The sequence below is a fragment of the Mastomys coucha genome, unplaced genomic scaffold (assembly GCF_008632895.1).
Source record: "Mastomys coucha isolate ucsf_1 unplaced genomic scaffold, UCSF_Mcou_1 pScaffold9, whole genome shotgun sequence".
Taxonomy (NCBI): domain Eukaryota; kingdom Metazoa; phylum Chordata; class Mammalia; order Rodentia; family Muridae; genus Mastomys; species Mastomys coucha.
In genome coordinates this window covers 18,333,713-18,355,303 of record NW_022196915.1, presented here as the reverse complement: position 1 = coordinate 18,355,303, position 21,591 = coordinate 18,333,713, and the positions used below count along the sequence as shown (strand labels likewise).

The 21,591-nt window shown below is 36.1% G+C and overlaps 1 protein-coding gene across 3 annotated transcripts in view; it reads left to right on the top strand.

Moving 5' to 3' along the window:
- The window catches only part of Ankrd28 (ankyrin repeat domain 28), a 157,170-nt gene that overhangs the window by 96,541 nt on the left and 39,038 nt on the right, over positions 1–21,591 (top strand). For all 3 annotated transcript variants that reach the window (XR_004116366.1, XM_031362413.1, XM_031362412.1), the window contains exons 5-13: positions 751–951; positions 2,691–2,778; positions 4,652–4,794; positions 6,660–6,872; positions 13,472–13,550; positions 15,184–15,298; positions 16,512–16,594; positions 18,232–18,295; positions 20,319–20,387. Coding sequence is in view for 2 of the 3 variants with exons in the window: in XM_031362413.1 (XP_031218273.1) it covers positions 751–951; positions 2,691–2,778; positions 4,652–4,794; positions 6,660–6,872; positions 13,472–13,550; positions 15,184–15,298; positions 16,512–16,594; positions 18,232–18,295; positions 20,319–20,387 (1,055 nt within the window). In the remaining variant the exon portion in view is untranslated. The remainder of the gene's footprint in view (positions 1–750; positions 952–2,690; positions 2,779–4,651; positions 4,795–6,659; positions 6,873–13,471; positions 13,551–15,183; positions 15,299–16,511; positions 16,595–18,231; positions 18,296–20,318; positions 20,388–21,591) is intronic.

Sequence of the window (21,591 nt, the reverse complement as noted above, 5' to 3'; positions counted from 1 at the left end):
AAGGAGAACAAGAAAAGGTAAATATTAGGTGGTAAGGAAGGGTGGAGTGCAGATAGAGGTCACAAGTTATAAACGGAAATAAAGCTTATTGTTTTTCTAGTTTCAACTCTCATGGATTTAGAGAGGGTGACAGATAAATGCATTAAAATATTGAAGGTAAGATTTAGTGTTATGTTCCACAGCTTCAGGATGAGTTCTCTAACTATAGAAGTTCATTGTGACTTATAGATTTTGGGTCTGGTGATTTCTTTGTGTGATGATGTTTATTTGCAACTTCTCGACAATAAAGTTTTAAAGTCTTAGTATTGACATTCTGTTCTAGGTCCGTTGCTTTTTATTTTTTATATGTGGTTCCGTACTTACCAAATGTGATTAGCACTGTGAGGAGAAAATTTTGCTGTTTAATTATGATTATGTTGCTTAATGCTGATGGTATGCTAAATTCCTAGGAATCCTAACAAACATCTAATACATAAATCTTTGAGAGATAAGAAATGTCTTTTTAAATTTTTGCATATTTAATATCAAAATAATAAATCTTACTAAAACTCTTATATTTTGCTAATAAGAAAAGAGAATGCTTTATCGAGATAATGTCTTTTTTGGCTCTAAGTACTATTTTTTAAATTCAAAAATATTTTCTTAAATGATCATTATTTATAGTGAGCTTTTTTGTAACTTTTATTTTCTCCATATGTGTACATCTTTATAAATTTCTCAAAGTATTCAATCCTCTCATTTTTATATTAGGAAGCAGTTCAGATACTTTTGAAGCATTCTGCTGATGTTAATGCTCGAGATAAAAATTGGCAGACCCCTTTACACATAGCTGCTGCTAATAAAGCTGTAAAGTGCGCTGAATCTTTGGTACCTCTTCTGAGTAATGTGAACGTGTCGGACCGAGCAGGAAGAACCGCATTACATCATGCAGCTTTCAGTGGGCATGGTGAGGTAGGTGCATCCAATTAGAGACTGATTGTCTTCTAGCCTCTAGTTAGTAATGAGTTTGCCTTCCTTTAATTTGTTCAGTTCATAGGAAAAGCAAAAAAAAAAAAAAATCCTCCTGATATAGCCCTTAGCAAGCCACCTAGCTTTTCTCCAATGATATAAGTGGTCCCAAATTAAAAGATTTATTTAGTACTTACTGCACATACACTAAAATTTCATAATGACCTAGAATGAGAGGACTGTCAGCTAGCTACAGGGTAACATAAGAGATATATTCTGTCATTGTCAAGGAAGTGAAGGGAGAGAGCAATTTCATTGTCCTTACAGAAGGAAGGATAAAAGAAAGAAAGGCGATGTTTGGCAATTATACTTTCTTCTAGTTTATTATTAAGATAATACCTTAGTGACGGAACTATCAAAACATGAAAATTAGTCATTACAGTGCTGGGGAGATGACTCAGTCCATAAAGTACCTTCTGTGGAAGCACCTGAGTTCAGATCTCCAGCATCCACATAGAAAGCTGGGGGTGATGGTGTGCACCTGTAATCCCAGCATAGCGGAGCAGAGGCAGTCAGAGCTCTCCAAGTTGTTGATTAGCCTGCCTAACCAAAGTGGTGAACTCCAGGTGAGAGACCCTGTCTTAAAGTAAGATGAAAAACAACCATTATCAAGCTCTGTCCTCCACATGCACACCCAGCCCTGCCTGCACACACACAAAACATCAAGCATTGGCAAGCTTGATTGAACCAGAGTTAGGAGAACCTTTGTCCAATCCACCCTCCTGCCATCTGCCTGCTTTCATTTCTTTATTTCTTTTTTTTTTATTATTGTTATATGTAAGTACACTGTAGCTGTCCTCAGACACACCAGAAGAGGGCGTCAGATCTCATTACGGATGGCTATGAGCCACCATGTGGTTGCTGGGATTTGAACTCAGGACCTCTGGAAGAGCAGTCAATGCTCTTAACCGCTGAGCCATCTCACCAGCCCCTCTTTATTTCTTTTTGTGCTGTTGTTCCTGCTCTTCACTTACTTACCTTCCTTAATTATTACTGAGTATGAAATATTGCTATATTCCAAACTTTTAATCTCCAAGCTGTCCTCCTACGTCAGCCTGTTCTAAGCAGTTGGAGCAGCAGTGCACCCAGATCCTAGCCCTTCATTTTGAAGACACAGAATCATAATTTTCCCATGGCATTCTCAGGATTGTGCAGCTGGAAGCCTAGGGGCCTCATTGTTTTTTCACTACAGTGCTCTGAATCCTTGCACCAACTGTAGCATAGATCACAAAATGGAAAAACAATTATAAATATGATAATGTTAGTATTGGCTCATTATGAGATAAGTAGACTTTGTAATAATTTGTTTTAAACGTGGTGGGTCTACCATAGATGATTAAATTAAATTTCAGACATTACTGGTATGAGACAGTTACATTCTAATAACACTTTAGGTGTAAATAACAATACAACTTCTATTTAAGTATTCAAACTTCAGACTTTCAAGATTTGTATGTACTTAGATGTTCTTAACATACTGAGTAGTTGCAAAGTGGCATCTTAAAAGACACTGCAGCCTGATTTCAGTAACACAGTGAACCCCTCCCACCTTATCATACTATATTAAATATCCGTCAATTAAAGCAATTCAGTGTGAGAAAAATCAAGTTAAATAATCACAAGGCATATTCATGAATAATTCTACTTCTGAATCTCAATGAAACTATTTACCTTTATTCCAGATGGTCAAACTACTCTTGTCCAGAGGTGCCAATATTAATGCTTTTGACAAGAAAGATAGGCGCGCAATCCATTGGGCAGCATATATGGGTATGTACTTGTTAAATTTGCTTTGGGCGGTATATTTAGGGGAAATAATGCATTTTGGTTTTTTGCATATCTGCATTTTTATATAACTGAGTTATACAGTATCTGAGATTGCTGCCCAAGCAGAACAGGTAGAGGAGATGTGCTGCAGCATACACTAGCTCTAGTTTATAGAAACTTAGAAAAGAAGAGGCATCGCAGATGGTGGCCTGGGATGGTTAATTTACAGTGGGTATTTACTGAAAGCTCATTCACATATTCATCCTTCTTTTACTGGATTATTAAAGTATAAGTTGTGAAGATGCATTGAGAAGATGCATCTTATTAAACTGGAGGTAAAGCTCAAGTGCTACTGTGTTTGCTTTCTGTGCCTTGAATTCAATCTCTGTCACTGAAAAAACTAAACCCTATTATTATGAGCTGAGAGAAAGAGAGAGAGAGAGAGAGAGAGAGAGAGAGAGAGAGAGAGAGAATGTTCATTTGTGTGTTCACACATGCACATGTATGTTCATGTGTGTCAGGTCAGCTTCCAGTATTTCCTCAGGAATTATCCACCTTATTTTCTGAGTCATGGCCTCTGACAAGGACCTAGGGTTATATTAGATTAGCCAAAGAGCATGCTTGTTCCCAGCTCCCCAGCACTGGGATTAGAAGTATGCACTCTTACCCTTAAGGGTACCATTTTAGTCACATACCCTATTTTGATGGCCAAAACCTGAAAATGTGATGTTTAGTGCCAAAAATAAGTGCCTCTTCTTATATAAGGAACATTTTTCTTATTAATTGAAGGTTAAATACCCAGAAGAAGTTCTTTTTCATCCTAAAGACTTTCACTCTGTGTGGAGTTTTATATCCTTAAGTTTTTGAAGTCTGAGTAGTCTGTTGTAGGTCATTCGTTGGGACAGTTTAGAGACAGTGTATGTGATTTTAAACACCACATTGTGTGTTAAAACGGTATGCACAGTAAGTGGAGTATAGTCGGCCTTTCACTTGGAAGGAATCAAGTTTAACATAACAGACTATTTTCATGAAATGAAGGCCAGAATAATATTGTTTAAAGTTGAGCTTCTGAAATAGTTATGTGGACCTCGGTCTGGACCTTAACATGGCTTGGTTGTCCTTGGTAACAATTGATTATGATTAAAAGGGTATTCTTTGTTTTGAAGATAGTAGTACATTCTTGATCTACGTTGTGTTGCTATAACAGAATACTCAAGGTTAGGTAATTTATTCTGAGCAGAATTTCATTTCTTTCAAATTTTGGAGCTTTGGAAGTACCAAGTTAGGGTTCTGTCATCTGGTTAGTACCTTCCTTCCTACTGTGTCATGTCATAACCTGAAAGAACACATCATCACAAGATAAAAGAGAAAGAAAGAGATGTTAAATGACCTTGAGAAAGAGTAACAAGGTTAACACTATTCAAGTCTAGTCAAGGTTAACACTAGAAGTAAATTGTATTGTGTTTAGTTATTCTCTCTACCAATATTTTTCAAAAATACTCTTAATTCTTAGATTTTTTTCAGTTGTCTTGAATTACAGCATGAATCATTAGTCATTATGCATTAGAAAATTAATGTGCTGTTTTATATTTCTTTTGTTTGTTTGTTTTTTGTTTTGGTTTTGGTTTTTGGTTTTTGTTTTTTTTTTGAGACTGGGTTTCTCTGTATAAACGCTAGCCTTGAACTCAAAGATCCGCCTGCCTCTGCCTCCCAAGTGCTGGGATTAAAGGCATGCGCCACCACTGCCCAGCTAATTTTATATTTCTTAAAAGGTATTTGGAATATATTTAATAATTTCTGTGTGCTGATCGTTTTTGCTTCTTTGTTTTTTTTTTTTTGTTGTTGTTGTTTGTTTGTTTGTTTTATGTATTTTCAGGTCACACTGAAGTAGTGAAATTACTTGTCTCTCATGGAGCTGAAGTGACATGTAAGGATAAGAAGTCTTACACACCTCTTCATGCAGCAGCCTCTAGTGGAATGATCAGTGTAGTCAAGTACCTTCTAGATCTTGGAGTTGATGTAGGTATATAGATTGAGCAGTATAAATTCATGTATTCTATGGTTTGTCATTCTACTCTCAGAACTTAGGTTTGAAAGATAACAGTAATATCTTTATCCTTTTACCAAATCTTTCTAACTCTTTTCATTAGCTAGTGTACTGATATGACCAATATATGTGTGTAAGTGAGGATTACTATCCTGTGGTGAAACACCATGTCCAAAAGCAACTTGGTGAGAAAGGAGTTTATTTGGCTTATGCTTCTATATCACTTTCATCATCAAAGGAAGTCAGAACAGGATCCTGGAGGCAGGTGCTGATGTAGAAGCCACGGAGGAGTACTGCTTACTGGCTTGCTCCTCATAGCTTGCTCATCTCACTTTCTCTTGAACCCGGAATGACCATCCCAAATATGTCATTACTCACAGTGGGCTGGGTCCTGTACACCAATTGTCGATTAAGAAATTAATGAACTGTAGATTTGTCTATAGCCCAGTTTTATGGAGGCAGTTTCTCAATTGAGGTTCCCTCCTCTAAGATGACTCTTGATTGTGTCAAGGTGACATAAAACTAACCAGTATAATAGGAAATTAGACAAACTATGTAAAGTGTTAAAACCTATCCCATAGATGAGTAACTTGCCCAAAGTTTCTCTTTTCAATTCCTGTAGCTCTGTTTTCTTCTATTTCTCTGGGTGGCAGATCAGACACCTGTTGACTAGGCAGCTGTGCTATTGTCAGTTTTCTGAGCTAGTAAGTCTAACTTTATTTTAAATGACTATAGCAGTATGGTATGCTGACAAAAGCAAGAGAGGAAGACAAAAGATGTATTATAAATTTATATATATATTGGGCTGGAGAGATGGCTCAGCCGTTAAAGGCTAGGCTCACAACCAAAATTTATACATATAAATTTTGATATATTTACATATTTATTATGTGTGTATACATAGTCACTATATAGTCACTATACAGCACTACCATTCTTTTTGGCTAGGAGGGGATGCTAATCTCTTGGTATATATTTAATCCCTAAATAAAAATCTATCTAGCTTTTATGTATCATACTTTAAAAAACATGTCCTTTACTCCCACTTGTAATAGATTTACTCTTTTGGTTTGGGGGACAGTCTCATTGTATAGCCCAAGTTGGCCTCAAATTTGGAATCCTCCTGTCTCAATTTGCAAGTGCTTATGTACTAGGTATGTGCCACTGTCCCTGCTCTAATGTTATATACTCTTATTGTAGGAACATGTGAGTTGTTTACTGGGTTTCCAAAGCAGTAGATAAGGAGAAAGGCGAGAACAAAGAAAGGGAGTCAATAAAGTCTTAATTGCAAAAGCTGTCAAAACGTATGTGATTCTAGTTAAACAAGACATGACAGGACTGTGAGAAATACTTTACTGAAAACAGGAATACATGGAAAATGTGGGAATTAGAAGTTGCAAAACACCGAAACATATTGTTGAGTGGGACCCTGAGAAGGCCACAAGTTTCAGTTTGTTAATAGTTCTTGTGTGTCTCTCTTTCAACGAATTAGCATAATGGCCTTAAAGGATCTCTGAATTAGATGAACAAGGTACCCTTGCCTCCACTTCCATTAATAGTGAATTCTCTCTTAGCTCAAAGACTTTTGAAAATACGTAATTTTTGTTTTCTTAAAATAACTCTTGTGGAGGAATTTAACATTGTATGTATGAAGCACATTCTCTAAATGTATGTAGCCCATTTAAAACCAAATTGCTTATTGTTAGGACTATTATTGTAAAACAACCTTAGCATTATAAACCTCATGTTTGTATTTATCCCTTTTTCTATAAGTAATAATTTAAAATAGCTTATAGTAGTAGTAGAATTACTTGACATTCCCATTTTTTTCCTATAGATGAATGAACCAAATGCCTATGGAAACACACCTCTTCATGTGGCCTGTTATAATGGACAAGATGTTGTTGTAAACGAGCTCATAGACTGTGGTGCTAATGTAAATCAGAAGAATGAAAAGGGATTCACTCCTCTGCACTTTGCTGCTGCATCAACACATGGAGCACTGTGTTTAGAACTTCTGGTTGGCAATGGGGCTGATGTCAATATGAAGGTATGAAACTATTCGAATCAGTGCTTTAAGTATGTCATTAACTGCCTAAAACAATGTTCATACCGTACCATCCAGAGTTATAAAGGACCCACTAGTAAAATAAGAACATTAAGGCCAGATGTGGTGCTACACACCTTAATCCCAGCACACTGGAGGCAGAGGCAGGCAGATCTCTCAGTTTGAGGCCAGCAGAGCTACACAGTGAGACCTTCTCTACTGTCAACCCCACCACCCCATGCAAAAAGAACATGGATAAAGTTTTAAAATCTTATGCTGAATCAGAGAAAGAATTTTATACATTTTCCCTCTATGTAAGATTCTAGAACAGATGGAATTCTGTTTATTTGGAATTCCAGAATTTATAGTTGGGGGAAAAATAACAGATGAGTTGTTGCCCATGGGAAAGAAGGAAAGGTTGCCTGGCCAAGGGGAATGAGGAGACCTTACAGGGTAACGGAGCTGCTGTGTACTTTGTCAGGGCTTTGTGTACTGTAGACGAGCACTCGTGAAAATCAACCATGGGTGCTTTTAAGATTAGTGCCCATCATTACCTGTAAACTTTGTTTTAGAAAGGAGACTTCAGGTATTGAACATCCTGATTGTCACACAATGACGACACTTGTAACCACCTTTAAAGTATCAAGTAATTATATTGATAATGTGGTAGAAAACATGGAGTGAAGTGTTAGTGCTAGAACCAGGTGGTATGTGTATGGATATTCATGCTGTGAGACTTTTTTGAAATTGTTCTTTTCTAAAATTTCTGTTACAAGATTTTTCATGGTGTTAGAATAGAAACATCGGTGTCTTTTCCACATAAAGATTAGTCACTTGGCTTTTTATTCATAATTGCTTTCAGGAGTAACAAGCATTTTAAAAATACATTAAAATTCAGGAGTCAAAATAAATTTATTTTCACTGTAAATCTGTGAGAAACACAGGTAACCAAGATTTCAAGCATTATCATTTATAGTACATAGTCATTTTTGATTGTTAAAGGTATTTTCACTGTTCGTCCCTGGGTTTATTTGTCAGTTTGTTATTTAAGCTCTTGATAAAACCCATCTTGTGTTATGAAGAAAACCTCAGTTAATCAAATTTGAGTGATTTAGGATTAGTAAAAATATATCAGCTTACAAATACTGTTTACAGAGAATTTCAGCCAACTTTGTATGTGGTTATAGATGAACACTGCCTTGCCTTACTACAGTGAAAGCACTGACCTCCTCGAGAAGTGAAGCACCATTAAGTCTACCAGGAGGACTTAGTTCATTTATCCCCACCCCATTCCACCCCCTCAACTGAGGGACAGATTGATTTCCATTATTCTCAAGGAAGGAAGACCAGAAAGTATCATTAAGAGTCTCCATTATGCTTTGGGCTAACCTGTCTTTTTAAGTTATTTTAAATTTTAAGTTAACTTACATTTTATGTGTATGTATATTTTGTTTGTATATACTCCTGGTGCCCACAGAGGCCAGAGTTGGTGAGTCAGATCCCCTGGAACTGGAATTACTCTTGTGAGTCACCATATGGGTGCTTAGAGTTAAACTAGGGTTACAGGTGCTCTTAACTGCTGAGCCATCTCTCTAGACCCTTAGCTCTCTTTTTAAAGAATTTGTTTAGAGGTTGTAGAAATAATCAGTAAAGTGGCTTGCCCAGTGGGCCTGAAGATTTTAAGCCAATAATAAACACTGTCTTAAAAAACAAAGCAAGTGCCTTCTGAGGAACAATACCCGATGTTCTCTGGCTTCCACCCGTGTACACATCCCCATTTGCACAAGTGGACATATACAGAAATATACATTTATAGATAAGCAGTTTGCACACACTTGTAATCCTAACACTTAGAAGCTAAAGCAGGAGGAGGAGGATTTTTGAGGCAACCCTAAGGTATATAGCAATACCATATCTCAGTTAGAAACAAAAATACACATGTATGTATATATTTATGCTTTCAATCCTCAAGACACATAGTAACATTTTTTTAATTGATGACAGGTTTCAGGTTTTGTTTTGTTTGAGACCAGGTCTCACTGTATAGCATGACTGACCTAGGATTAGCTTTGCAGACCAGGCTGTCCTGGGACTCTTTAGAATCTCCTGCATCTGTCTTAGGAGTACTGAGTTTAAAGGCATGCACCACCACACCCAGGTGATCATTTCCGCTTGAATTCTTCCCCAGCCCAGAAAAATAACAAAGGTGGTAAGGAGAAATCTTTTTTCCCCTAAAAATAAAAAAAAAAAAAAACCCTCAGTTTATCTTAATGGACTTCAGAAACAAAGATTAAATCTAGTTTTTTTTTTAACTTTCTATGATGCATGTTTATGATAAAATGTCTAAAATTAATATCTAAAATCAACTGTGTTTCATGGAAATAATGAAGGTTTATTTATTCTATTAGTTATTATAAACTTCACCTATATGCTGCTATATTTAAAGGATAAAGATTTGATTTTAAAGATACCAATTTATACTAAGTCGCTTGGTTCATGTCAGTGTCTCTGTTGAAAACTCTTACCTATGATTGTTTCTGTTTATCTTAGGAAATTTAAATTAAGAATCTGTTCTCTAAAAGTTTAAACTTATAAATCTCAAAATAGTGGACATAATGTACTGGCTTTTGTACATCACATGAGGACTTTTTGTTAGTTGGCAAAGGGCACTTCTTAGTAATTTAGCAGATTTGAAGTCAGTGGCCTACAGTAGATACCATAAAACTTGCCTAACGGTTTGTAATAGCCCTTTCAGTTCAGTTGTCTGAATTATAATGGGGCTAAAGTCCATTGAAGCATGTTTCTTGTGTTGATGACTTCTGAAATGCCATCTAGCTCTGAAATTGCTCAAAGATTATTGATAGCTCTAGGTTTTCAACCAACAAGAACTTTCAGTGCCCACCCCCTCTCTCTGTGCTGGCAAATCTTTTACTTTACACAAGCTAGAGTTATCTGAAAGGAAGAAACCTCACTTAAAAAAAATGCCTCCATAAGATCCTGCTGTAAGGCATTTATTGTCTTATTTCTTTCTCTTTTTTTGGTGTGTGTGTGTGTTTCTTTTTTTCTTTTTTCTTTGTGTGTGTGTGTGTGTGTGTGTGTTTGGTTTTTCAAGACAAGGTTTCTCTGTGTAGCTCTGGCTCTCCTGGAACTCACTATGTAGGCCAAGCTGGACTCAAACTCTCAGAGATTCGCCTGCCTCAGCTTCCTGAGTGCTGGGATTAAACACACAGCAGGCTTTTATTTTCTTAATTTGTAATTGATGAGAGAGAGCCCAACCAGTGTAGGTAGTTACATCCCTGAGTAAGCTATGGAGAACAAACCAGTAAGCAGCACTCCACCATGGCCTCTGCATCAGCTCCTGCCTCCAGAGTCCTACCTTGAGTTCTTATGACTTCCTTCAGTGATGGACCGTGATATGGAAGTGTAAGCCAGATACACCTTTTCCTCCTCAAGCTGTTTCATCTTGGTGTATCATCACAGTAATAGTAGCCCCGACTAAGACAGTTTCCCTTGCTGTTTTTGGAGACAGGCTCTCATGTAGCTCACACTGGCTTTTTAACTTGCTATAAGTTGAGGTTGCCTTCTCTGCATCATAAGTGCTGGGATCATTTATAGGTGAGTATAGCCACAATGTCTGAGACAGTTTATTATTGAATACCCCAGCCTGGCGTCAGACTCATTGGTCTTTCTGTTTCATCTTCTTGAGTGCTGAAATTGTGAAGACCAGCTGGTCTGTTCTTAAGAACAAGTTTTTCTTCCACACCTGTCTATCAGTCTACTTAGCCACAATGGCCAGTAGCCAATATTCCATAACCTCCATGATCTTTTGAAAGTTTTATGCAAAGAAATTCAAATCATTTAATTCCCACTTTGTAAAATGCTTATGAAAATCTTTTAATCTCCCCCACTTGGCAAAACTTTTGTCTACACAAAGGCCTTGCTACTTTTCTGGAATCCTCTAACCTCAGTTTCTTCATTTGAATGCAGCAGTTCTTTTAAAAACTAGACAACCTCCCCAACCCCACCCAAAAAAAAAACGATGTCACACGCCTTTAATTCTAGCACTCAGGAGGCAGAGCCAGTCAAATCTCTGCATATTTGAGGCCAGCCTGGTCTACAGAGTGAGCTCCAGGACTGCCAGGGCTACACAGATAAACCCTACCTCAAAAGACAAAAAAAAAGAAAAGAAAAACTTTTATACTGGGTAGTGGCAGCATACCCCTTTAACCCTAGCATTTGGAAGGCAGAGACAGGTGACTCGGAGGGTTTTGAGGCCAGCCTGGTCTATATAGTGAGTTCCAGGACAGCTAGCACTAGGTGTTGAGATCCTGTCTCAAGAAAATGAATGAATGAATGAATGAATGAATGAATGAATTTTTTTTAACCGAACAAAATCTACCACCCTCACATAAAATTACTATAAAATATATGACTATTGTTGTTATTACTGGGTTTGATAACAATTCCTAGAACATTGGTGATCTTCTCTTTACTTGTTGGCAAGATGGCTCAGCAGATCAGGGTACTTAACCACCAAGCCTCACAACTTAAGTTTGATCCCTGGAACCCACATAATAGAAGAAGAGAAATAACTTCTGCAGGTTGTCCTCTGGCCTCCACACATGTACCATGACATTAGCGTGTGTGCAAAAAATAAAAAATAAATAGATGTAAAAAATTAACTTCTCCCTTGACTCTAACATGATTTTAGACGGTTAAACACAATCATTTTTGTCCAATTTAAAGAGAAAGAAATGTCTTCTCCTACTGGTGTTACGGTATATTTTTTAACTGGTAATCTTAACTTCTTTCCCTTTATGTATTACTTCGTGTATATACCTTCTATAATCAGTATGTAGAAAGTAAAAGTATGCTAATGTTCTCTATAAGCTTATAGAGGTCCATCTCATTAGCTAGAAGACAAAGTGGAAGTCTTTAATCTCAGGCTCTATATTTCCTCTCTTATAAAACAGAAGTAATAGTATATTTATATATACATTTTATTATATTTATACACTTAGAGTGTGTAGTATATTTGTGTGTGTGTGTGTGTGTGTGTGTGTGTGTGTAGATAACTTGCAGTACAAGGTTTTCTCCTCTTAGTGTTTGTCTGAGGATCAAACTTAAGTCATCAGGTTTAACAGTGAGCTCTTTTTCCCACTAGGCCATCTTTCTGGCCTGAAAATAATAAAATCTATCTATCTATCTGAGGGTTATAAGGATTAAATGACTAGCATATATAAACTATTTTGAAATTATACCTAAAATGTGTTTATAATACCTAAAAAAAAGTTAACTGAAGTCATATCTATCAAGCTTCACCATATTATGAATCATTTATATTTTTATTTGTTTTGCTTTTTGTTTACAAAAATGGCTGTGAATAAAACTAACCCTGAGTTGAAATTTCTGTCATAGTGAACATTTTTGGAAACTAGAATGCTTTTTAAAATATCTTTGTGCTTTTTCCCTGGTTAAAGGAATAAAAAACAAAATAAAATAACAAGTGTAGGTATGTTATATAAGTAGTAATATTTAGACTGCAACAAACCTATAAGGTACAGATAAATGTCCTCATTTTCAGTTTGAGGAAGTAAAGGCTCAAAATTGTTAGTCAGTTTGTCCAAACTCATGCTCTGCTTCTGGAGTCCACATGCACACATGCTTCTATTCTTCCTCCAGTGCCTCCAGAGCTTAGAATCCCTTAGATTGGATTAAAGAAACAAGCTGGGCAAGGGAGTGCGTTCCTGCACTCGGGAGGCTGAGCTGGAGGAGTACAAGCTTAGAGCCATTCTGAGATATGTAGTGAGTCTGAGGTGACTGTGTCCCAAAACAACTTAGGACAAGTATAGAATCAAATACTTGCTCATTGTTAATGTCTCTGTAACATGAAAAGTTTTACAGGGTTAGTGCACACTTGGAAATATATATCATAGTATATGTACAGAAGGCATGCTGCACCGAGCTGAAGGATTCATACAGAAGCTTTTTCTTTGTATACTCAACTCACCAGAAGATTTTAGAGATAAAACATCATTTATCTAAGAAGAAGACAGTATCACTTAAGCATTAGTTTGCATTTGAAATTTCTTCTGAACTATAGAAAAGTACAGCCAGCCAGTCTGATTATTTTAAATAATTCAAGAAAATAGCTAACAATGTTGATTACATATTAAGACATGGTATTTAAAATAACTTACAAAACCTAAGGTGGGAGGTACAAGGTGGGAGGTGAAGGTGACACTTGGGAAGCACATGTGACTATAGCACTTGGGGTCCCGGCCCCCTCGGTTGTGTGTCTATCTTCCCACCTCTAGGGTACAAATCTCAAGGTTAGACTTTACAGTGCCACACAGGATTTGTATAAATAGTAAGCATGGGTTTTTGGATTTTTTTTTTTTTTTTGTGGTTTTCATTTGATATACATACTAAAAAATAAAAAGCCACTTTATGCTTTAAACAGCTGGTTTACCTTCATAAGACTTGCTTCTTGTGTAATATTTATAAATTTATATAAGAAAATACCTAAAGCACAACTAAGGCATGCATATTCTGGGTATAGCATAGTAACTGAACAGTTTTTCTTTGTTCCATTATTTCAGAGTAAAGATGGGAAAACCCCACTACATATGACTGCCCTCCATGGTAGATTCTCCAGATCACAAACCATTATCCAGAGTGGTAAAAAGTATTTCTGTTTGTTTCTTTTATTTCCTCAATGAAGTTTGGGAGGGTTTTTTTTGTTGTTGTTGTTGTTTGTTTGTTTTATTTTATTTTATTTTTTTGTTTCTTTGGTTGGTTGGGTTTTTTTAATCCACAAAATGACTGGCACTGTGGAATTGCCACAGCAGTATGTATACAGTTAAGATTTTACTTCATATTTCTTGAAAATCAACACAGGATAAAACACTATGAATATATGCCATTCAGATATTTCTATTCTTCTGAATTATTAATTTCCTTTCTTTCTCTCCTGAGGCAGGAGGAATCCCCATGCATAGCTTTTGCTTACCTTGAATTCCTCTTACCGCATTGTACCACCTTGCCCAATTGTGAAATATATATATATATATATATATACACATATTTATATTATATTATTATATTAATATTATATATTAAATATATAATGTATATTTAGTATTAACCTTTTCTCATTATTGCTAATTGGAAAACTATCTTTCTACATGTAGTGTATATTAACATGAGCTTTGTTGCATTTTTACTTTTCTCTGTTTAAATGCTTTTTGAACTCTTCTTAGGGTTTTAGTTTATTTTCTGCACTTTATTCTCTTGTGTTTGAAATAGTACTAGACAAACTAAACTTTTAAATAATTGTATGACTATTAATATAAATTTATTTCTCAGACTACTTTCCAAGGGACTGTTAATCGTCCTTAGGATGTTTTGTTGCGCTTTTTAAGTTTTTATTTTAGGTACATGGGTATTTGCCTGAATATACGAGGCCCATGATAACCAGAAGAGGGTGTCAGATTCCCTGGGAATCGAGTTACATATAGTTGTGAACTTCAATGTAGGTGCTGGGAATTGAACCCAGGTCTTCTGAAAGAATATCTTGGACTCTTAACCAATGAGCCAGCTCTATAGCCCCTTGTTGGCATTTAACAAACATTCTTTTATGCGTAGTTATGCTCTATGTATGTGTATAAGAAAGAGAGAGTGAAAGAAAAGTATACAAGTGCCATGGTGGACATGTGGGAATCAGAGGACAGCATCAGATATTAGTCCTTACCTCTCCCTTGTTTATGATAGACTTAGGATGTTAGCTCCAGACTGGCAGACCCACAGGTTTCCAGGGATTCTCATTCCTACATCCCAACTCAGCCTATGAGCATTTGACTTACAGATAGACACTACCATACCCAGCTTTACATGAGTTCTGTTCCTCATGTTTAATGGCAGGCATTTTGCCTACTGAGCCATCTCTTCAAGTACCTCTTTGTTAGCTTTTTGTTTCTATAATTCTACAAGGGGGGAAAAGCCCATGATCCAATGATTTGTACTGTAAGCAGTTGTCTTCATGAAGCATAGGATTGCTCTAAAGTGCCGCTCTAAAGCAGTATTTTTAGCATAGTGGTCTCTAGACTCATTGCACCCTAGAACCCTTCAGTTGATTTAAGTATGTTTAAGTCCTATACTCAATTAATAAAACTTTGAACTGTACAGGTGGTAACTCCAGTAAATATGTTGTCCATTACTTTATGCTTAAACAACATTTTACATTACATTGCATTTAACAGTTTTGGCCAATCTGTATATAATCTGGTGTCTGACATTATGTCCTTTATTGCAGGAGCTGTAATTGACTGTGAAGATAAGAATGGGAACACCCCTTTGCATATAGCAGCCCGGTATGGCCATGAGCTGCTAATCAACACTCTTATTACAAGTGGTGCTGACACTGCAAAGTAAGTAGTGCTGGCAGGAGTGCTGATAGCTGGGCAGAGAGCAGCCAGTGCGCTAGAGTGGAAGTGGGGATTCATCTTCCACATTGGAGTGTGTGGGTGGGTGGATTTTCTTTACCTTTTGTTTTTGACACTAATAGGTTTAAAAGGTTTTATGTATAATTTTATTTGATTAATCAGTGTGGCATGTTTTTACATTTCTGTTTCTTTTTCCTCCAATATAAATAATATAAAGTTTTGATAAGAAATTTAACTTTTATCCCTTTGTTTTCAAACTAGAAGTTCTAAAAATTGTACACACTCAAATGCCTTTTTCTTGGACCAGCTGTAGACAGTAGTTTCAGACTAATGTGCAGAGCCCAGGAATTCCTTAGTTGCTGGTACAAAGTGGTCCCCACCTCCCAACCCCAGTTCTTTAATTAATAAAGTTTACTCTTAATTTTTTTACATATTAAAGTTGCCCTATAAATTTTTAAAGTATGAATTATTTTGTGTACATACTGTAAAAATCACGATCATACTCAAATTGGTGTTTCCAAGTCCTATATATCATGTTATATGTATTCATGAGCAATTTTAAGCTTTTTATATATTCATAAGTGATGTGCTACTATATACATGGTCTTTGTGGTTATAAGTACATACTAATGTTCATCTAGCAATGTATATAGAGGCTTAAAATTTTCCACATTTCGGTAGATCTAGTTTAAATTATGGGATTTAATTTTACCATATAAGGATACATACAATATTCTCCTTATTGACAGTTAAGTTGCTTTCCAATTTTCAACATTACAGAATGACTGAGATGAGCATTCTTGAGCATATTACCTTGCAGAAATGGTTTTAAATGGTGGGGTGAGGTGGGGCAGAAGTTTTGTTCCCTGAGCAAATAACCTAGAGACATTTTGCTTGGGGAAAATGATATCAGTGACATAGCTCAAAGGTGCTGCTGAGCATTCAACATTTACAGTATAGACCCATAAGTATGCAGTGAGTCTATGATGCTGATGCTGCTGAGGTTAGACAAACAAGCTTTGGAAAACTGTAGCTGGGTGATGAGTTATGCTGCTTTTCAATTACTGCCCAGTTTTCTCTAAAGTATTAAGATGTTTCTCTGCAACCAGTTACCTTTTACTTAAGTGGTATCTTTATAGTCTATTTAAATTGTTATATTTTTCATGTGTTGTACTGGTTTCTGTTCTGTTCATTTAAGGCGTGGTATACATGGAATGTTCCCACTTCATTTGGCAGCCTTGAGTGGTTTTTCAGATTGCTGCAGGAAACTCCTTTCTTCGGGTAAGTGGAACCTTGATAGACCAGTTTGTGCGTGTTTGCTTGTGCTCTCTCCCATCCTTCCTCCCTTTCCCCATTTACCTCATCAGCTCTGAGCAGTGCTTTACTGATTCTCTTTGTTAATTGGTTCATGGGGGGGGTGTGGAGTGTCTGTAGAGCAGCTTTTACCCAATGATGGCAGTCGTCTCTCCTTGTCCTATTCAGCTGGTCCTAGACACAAGACACCTTACCTGCATGTTTCATTCCTTTGGGTCTTAAAAGTCATAATACAAATATCTTACAGGCTCATGAAATTATTAATTCATTATCAGTACTTAGTTTTAAATGCTATAACTAGTTGGTGTGTTTTTTTGTTTGTTTGTTTGTTTTAGTATTATTGCAAACTATGGTCCTTATAAGTACATTGAATTACTGACTATAAAAGATATAATTAATTTTAAATTTTTTTCTATTTCTCAGTATATAAGAAAGTTAAATGTTAGCATTCCAGTTTAAAAGTAATGAGATTTCAGTATTATATTCAGTATTAATATTATAGAGTAAGACACACACTCTTCTGAGGTTTAGGGGAAAGTTGTTTTTGTTAATGTGTGTGAGATATTTTATGTGTGTAAATCCATTGTTGTGTTTGTATTATTTGAATATCAACAGGTATTCATATAAAGCTGTTCATTTGCACTTAGCATGAAAAAGGATACTGAAAGTGCTCCCAGTATTAATAATAGCCACATCGAACAAAGTACATATCCTCTTCTTAGAAGGGAGGGGGATGATGAGTGGAAAGTCTGTAAAGCCAAAGCTGACCTTGAACTTGCAATTCTCCTGTTTCTGCTTCCCAAGTGCTTAGATGACAGATGTTTACCATCATGCCTGGCTAAAGCGCTTTATTGAGATATCTGTATACTATACACTTACATTTACTTACTTAATATGTAGAGTTCAGTATTTATAATATGCTCATGTGCTTATATAACCAAAATAACATCCATCCTGGAGTTCTTTAATCCCTATAAAAGAAACACCATTAGCATAGTATGGTATATTAGCCACCTAATAATACAATTTTTATAGAATCACCTAACAAAATCTTTTATGACTGGCCTTTTTCACTTTATGTTCTTGAAGGGTCTGTTATCAATACTTCATTTCTTTTTCTTGTTGACAATTATTCCGATTACACCCTGTAGACTTTTAGAAATTAGAATGGTTTTGTTTGCCTGCCTGCCTGCTTGTGACAGGTTTTATACCTTGTTACCAAGGCTTGCCAAGATGCATATGATCCTTCTGCTTTCGTCTTCTGTGTAGCTTGGATGATGAGACTGAAGGTGTGAGGTGTGAGCCATCACTCCTGGCAGAACCCTACAGATAAGCACTACAGAATTTGGGTTTTTTTTTTTTGTTTGTTTGGTTGGTTGGTTTTTTTTTTTTAGTTTTTTTAGTTTTTTTGTTTTTGTTTTTGTTTTTGTAATGTTGTACATTACTAATGTGTTTTTCTTTATTCATTTTGTATGTTAAGAATATGTTTGCTTAGAGTTGAAAAGAGGAATGTGATATTTAACATTTCTTGATATACTATCTTAGTGCAAAGTAATATATCTGTAATACTATATAAGAGAAACGATATATATTCATTTTTATAGGATTTGACATAGATACCCCAGATGATTTTGGCAGAACCTGTCTACATGCAGCTGCAGCTGGAGGGTATGTTAACAGTATTTTTATTTCTTTTAAAAGATGCAGGGGAGAATTATAGAAGTCACTGTTAGGGTTTAATATCTCAAGATTGCCTGGGGTCAGTTGTGGGGTGGATGACTGGAGCATAGTCACAGAGACTGTCTCTTTCTTTGTTCCTTTTTATTAGTTTTGAGTCATCACAAAATAGAAACTGAACCATGGCTGGATATTAACAAAAGATAATTCAAGGCAGCAAAAATGTTTTGTTTGTTTTGTTTGTTTCATTTTGCTTTTTGTCTTCTTTCAACTAAGTCATAAGTATTAAGCAGAAAAGAACAAACCTACAAAAGGAAATGTTACTTTTTATATGAGAAAATAATTCCTAAACAAATAAAAATGTTTATGAACTGATGAGAACATCAGAAACATTATGAATTCTCTGCATAATACTATAATATAAGAGAGAAAAATATTGATCATGCAGTTACATCTTGGCTCAGAAGACGTGCTATGATTAGAAATTTTAGGCTAAATTTTATTTAAATTATTTCAGTTCCCCAAGCACACCCCTCCCCCTTAGTTTTTGAGGCAGTCTTGCTTTGTAGCCAAGGCTGCTGTACCACTCAGTTCTCCAACCTCTGCCTCTGAAGTACTGGAATTATAAGCATGTACCACCATCCTTGTTTGCACTCAAGTTATAAGAAGTACTCTGGGGAAAGCTAGTCAGTCAGTTCTACTGAATGACCAAAACTTTTGCTCTCTGAAAGCATTCTGTTACCTTAATGCTTTGGATAATTCAGATTTGTATTAAGCCATTTTAATTCATGATTTATCAAAAGGGATGTTTTGTGGACATGTTTTTTCTAGTGATAATTCCTTAATATTTCCTATGATTTCAAAGAACAATTGTGCTGAACCAAGGATGCTACCAAGTTTAAATTACTGAGACGAATTGAACATATATGAATCTGATCTTCTTTATTCTGTTATGGTCACCAGAGGACATTTCAGTTAAAACCTAATTTGTATGTAACTTGCCTACAGGAGAAGTCAACAGGCATCCTTTTCATTATAATATACAAAGCTGATGTTAGGTTTATAAAAATCTATTAACAAGCATATAACAATGTCCTACAACTTTAACTTAAGGTTCCGTCTGAATAAATGATGTTAATATAGGAGACAGTGTAAGAAATCGACTTGCCATTATTATATGTGTTTTAAAGGTACAGATTTTCTGTTTGTTTTTCTTTATTGTTTTAAACCCCTTAAATTTAAAACATTTAAATATAATTGTTGGTAGAAATTTATTTAAATCCAGAGTTTCTACCCTGCTTTTGGTTATTGAATTCCCGGATAAAAAACACACACAGCCTTTATATTTACACCAAGCCCTAAATAGCACAGTAGCTAGGCAGCTGCCTACCCTCCATGCTGTTTGAATGTATTTTCCTATCATAACACCAAGTTGTTACTTACTATTTACTGTGCTCCAACTGGGCTGCTCTTAACTCCAGTTGGCCAGTCCACATGGAGTAAATCTTTACTCCTAACCTATGGCAGCCTCTCCTTGCTCTCTCCTAAACTTTCTTCCTTTTTCTAGTCTACCTCTCCTGCAAGCCCTGCAAGCCTGTGAAACCTAAACCCCACTTATGTCTTCTCTGCCCAGCTATTGGCTGTCGACATCTTTATTTACCAGTCACAACTACAACTGGGGGCAAGGTCACTTAGCTAGCATCTTTGCATAGACTCTCTCTGAGGCAACCAGTTTTGGGGGCCCAAATTAGCACTAGAATACAAGCAGCATCAGGTTAAACCACTATAAAAAATCTCTTAGAATCTCTTAAAAATATGATCTTCTTTCTCTACAGAAGTGTAATTCATTTGTTTATTTCTCATGTGCCAGTATTTATGCATATCACTTTTTAAATGCTAAATATAATGTGAAGTCTCATTTTAAAATATGCATTTATGCTTCTTTAAGCCTACCATTTTTATCATAAAAATCACTGACAGTTATTAAAGTCTTTTTTTTCTTTCCTCCAACTAGAAATTTGGAGTGCCTAAACCTTCTGCTGAATACTGGTGCAGACTTCAACAAAAAGGATAAATTTGGAAGGTAATCTGTGATTTAGCTCCTGTAGATCGAGATTAAATTTGCTTAATTAATGACTTGCTTGACCTTTAACTGACTTCTAAAACTTAACTTTATGTGTTACACAGCATCTTTTGAATTGCAGTCATGATTACTTAAGAGTCTGAAGTAGGGCCTGGTATGTGGCTTATCTTCCTCAAATGCTCAGGGTTGGGTTTGCTCTCTAGCACTGCTGAGAGGAACAGAAAAAGAGCACACACATGTACACGAGCCACCTGAAGTCAGTGGGTTCTAACCCCAGTCTCAACTCCAGTCTTTTCATTGGGTTCTCCCTACAGTCTTAGGCTCCTCTGTCCTTTTCTTAAATTATAGATGTTTTATTTGTATAGGTATTCTGTCTACTTGTATGCCTATGTGCCATATGTGCACAGTACTCATGGGACCAAAAGAGGATACCAAATCCCTTGAACCTGGAGTTCCAGATCATTGTAAGCTCATCATGTGCGTGCTGAGCATTGAACCCAAGTCCTCTGGAAGAGCAGCAAGTGCTCTTAACTGCTGAGCCATCTCTCCAGCTCTATCCCTATTCTTCTTTATGATAATAATTTTCCTTTTCCCATAATTGTGGCATGGAGTTATAAAACTTCATTGTACCAAAGTACCTTCAAAAACTCAAGAGTACCTAGAGCTTTTCCAAGTCACTTTTTTATGAGATCCTTCTTCCCACTTCTGAAAGGAAAAAATAGGTTACAAATATATGTGTGATTCTCTTGTTATTCACGTCCATATGACCCACTGAGTACATCCTGCAGGAGAGCAGCTACAAGAGGACAAAATGTTATTGTGTAGCCTTACTGCTACTAGTATTTATAATAATAGCAGTTGAAGCTTCTATTAACTGTTCCTACTTATAGCAGGAACTGCTATACCAAATACATTAAAACCATTTAGAAAAGAAGCAAATGCATTTGTTTGAAAGATGTAGATGACAGTCTAAGCACTGTGTATCAGGCAGTCAGAACTGTATATGTCAGACTGTGTTCTGGGGAGGGTGTAAATCAGGAGATGTGTGGGTACATATTGGTGCATATGATAGTACCAATGCAAAGGAAAAAAAGGCTTGTGTGTGGGAGAAAGTAAGAAAGAGAAGAAAGCTAAAGGCTGCTTGACTGTACAATGGTGAGGGATAGACTGAGTTCACATGTACTAATAAAAGGAACAAATGACC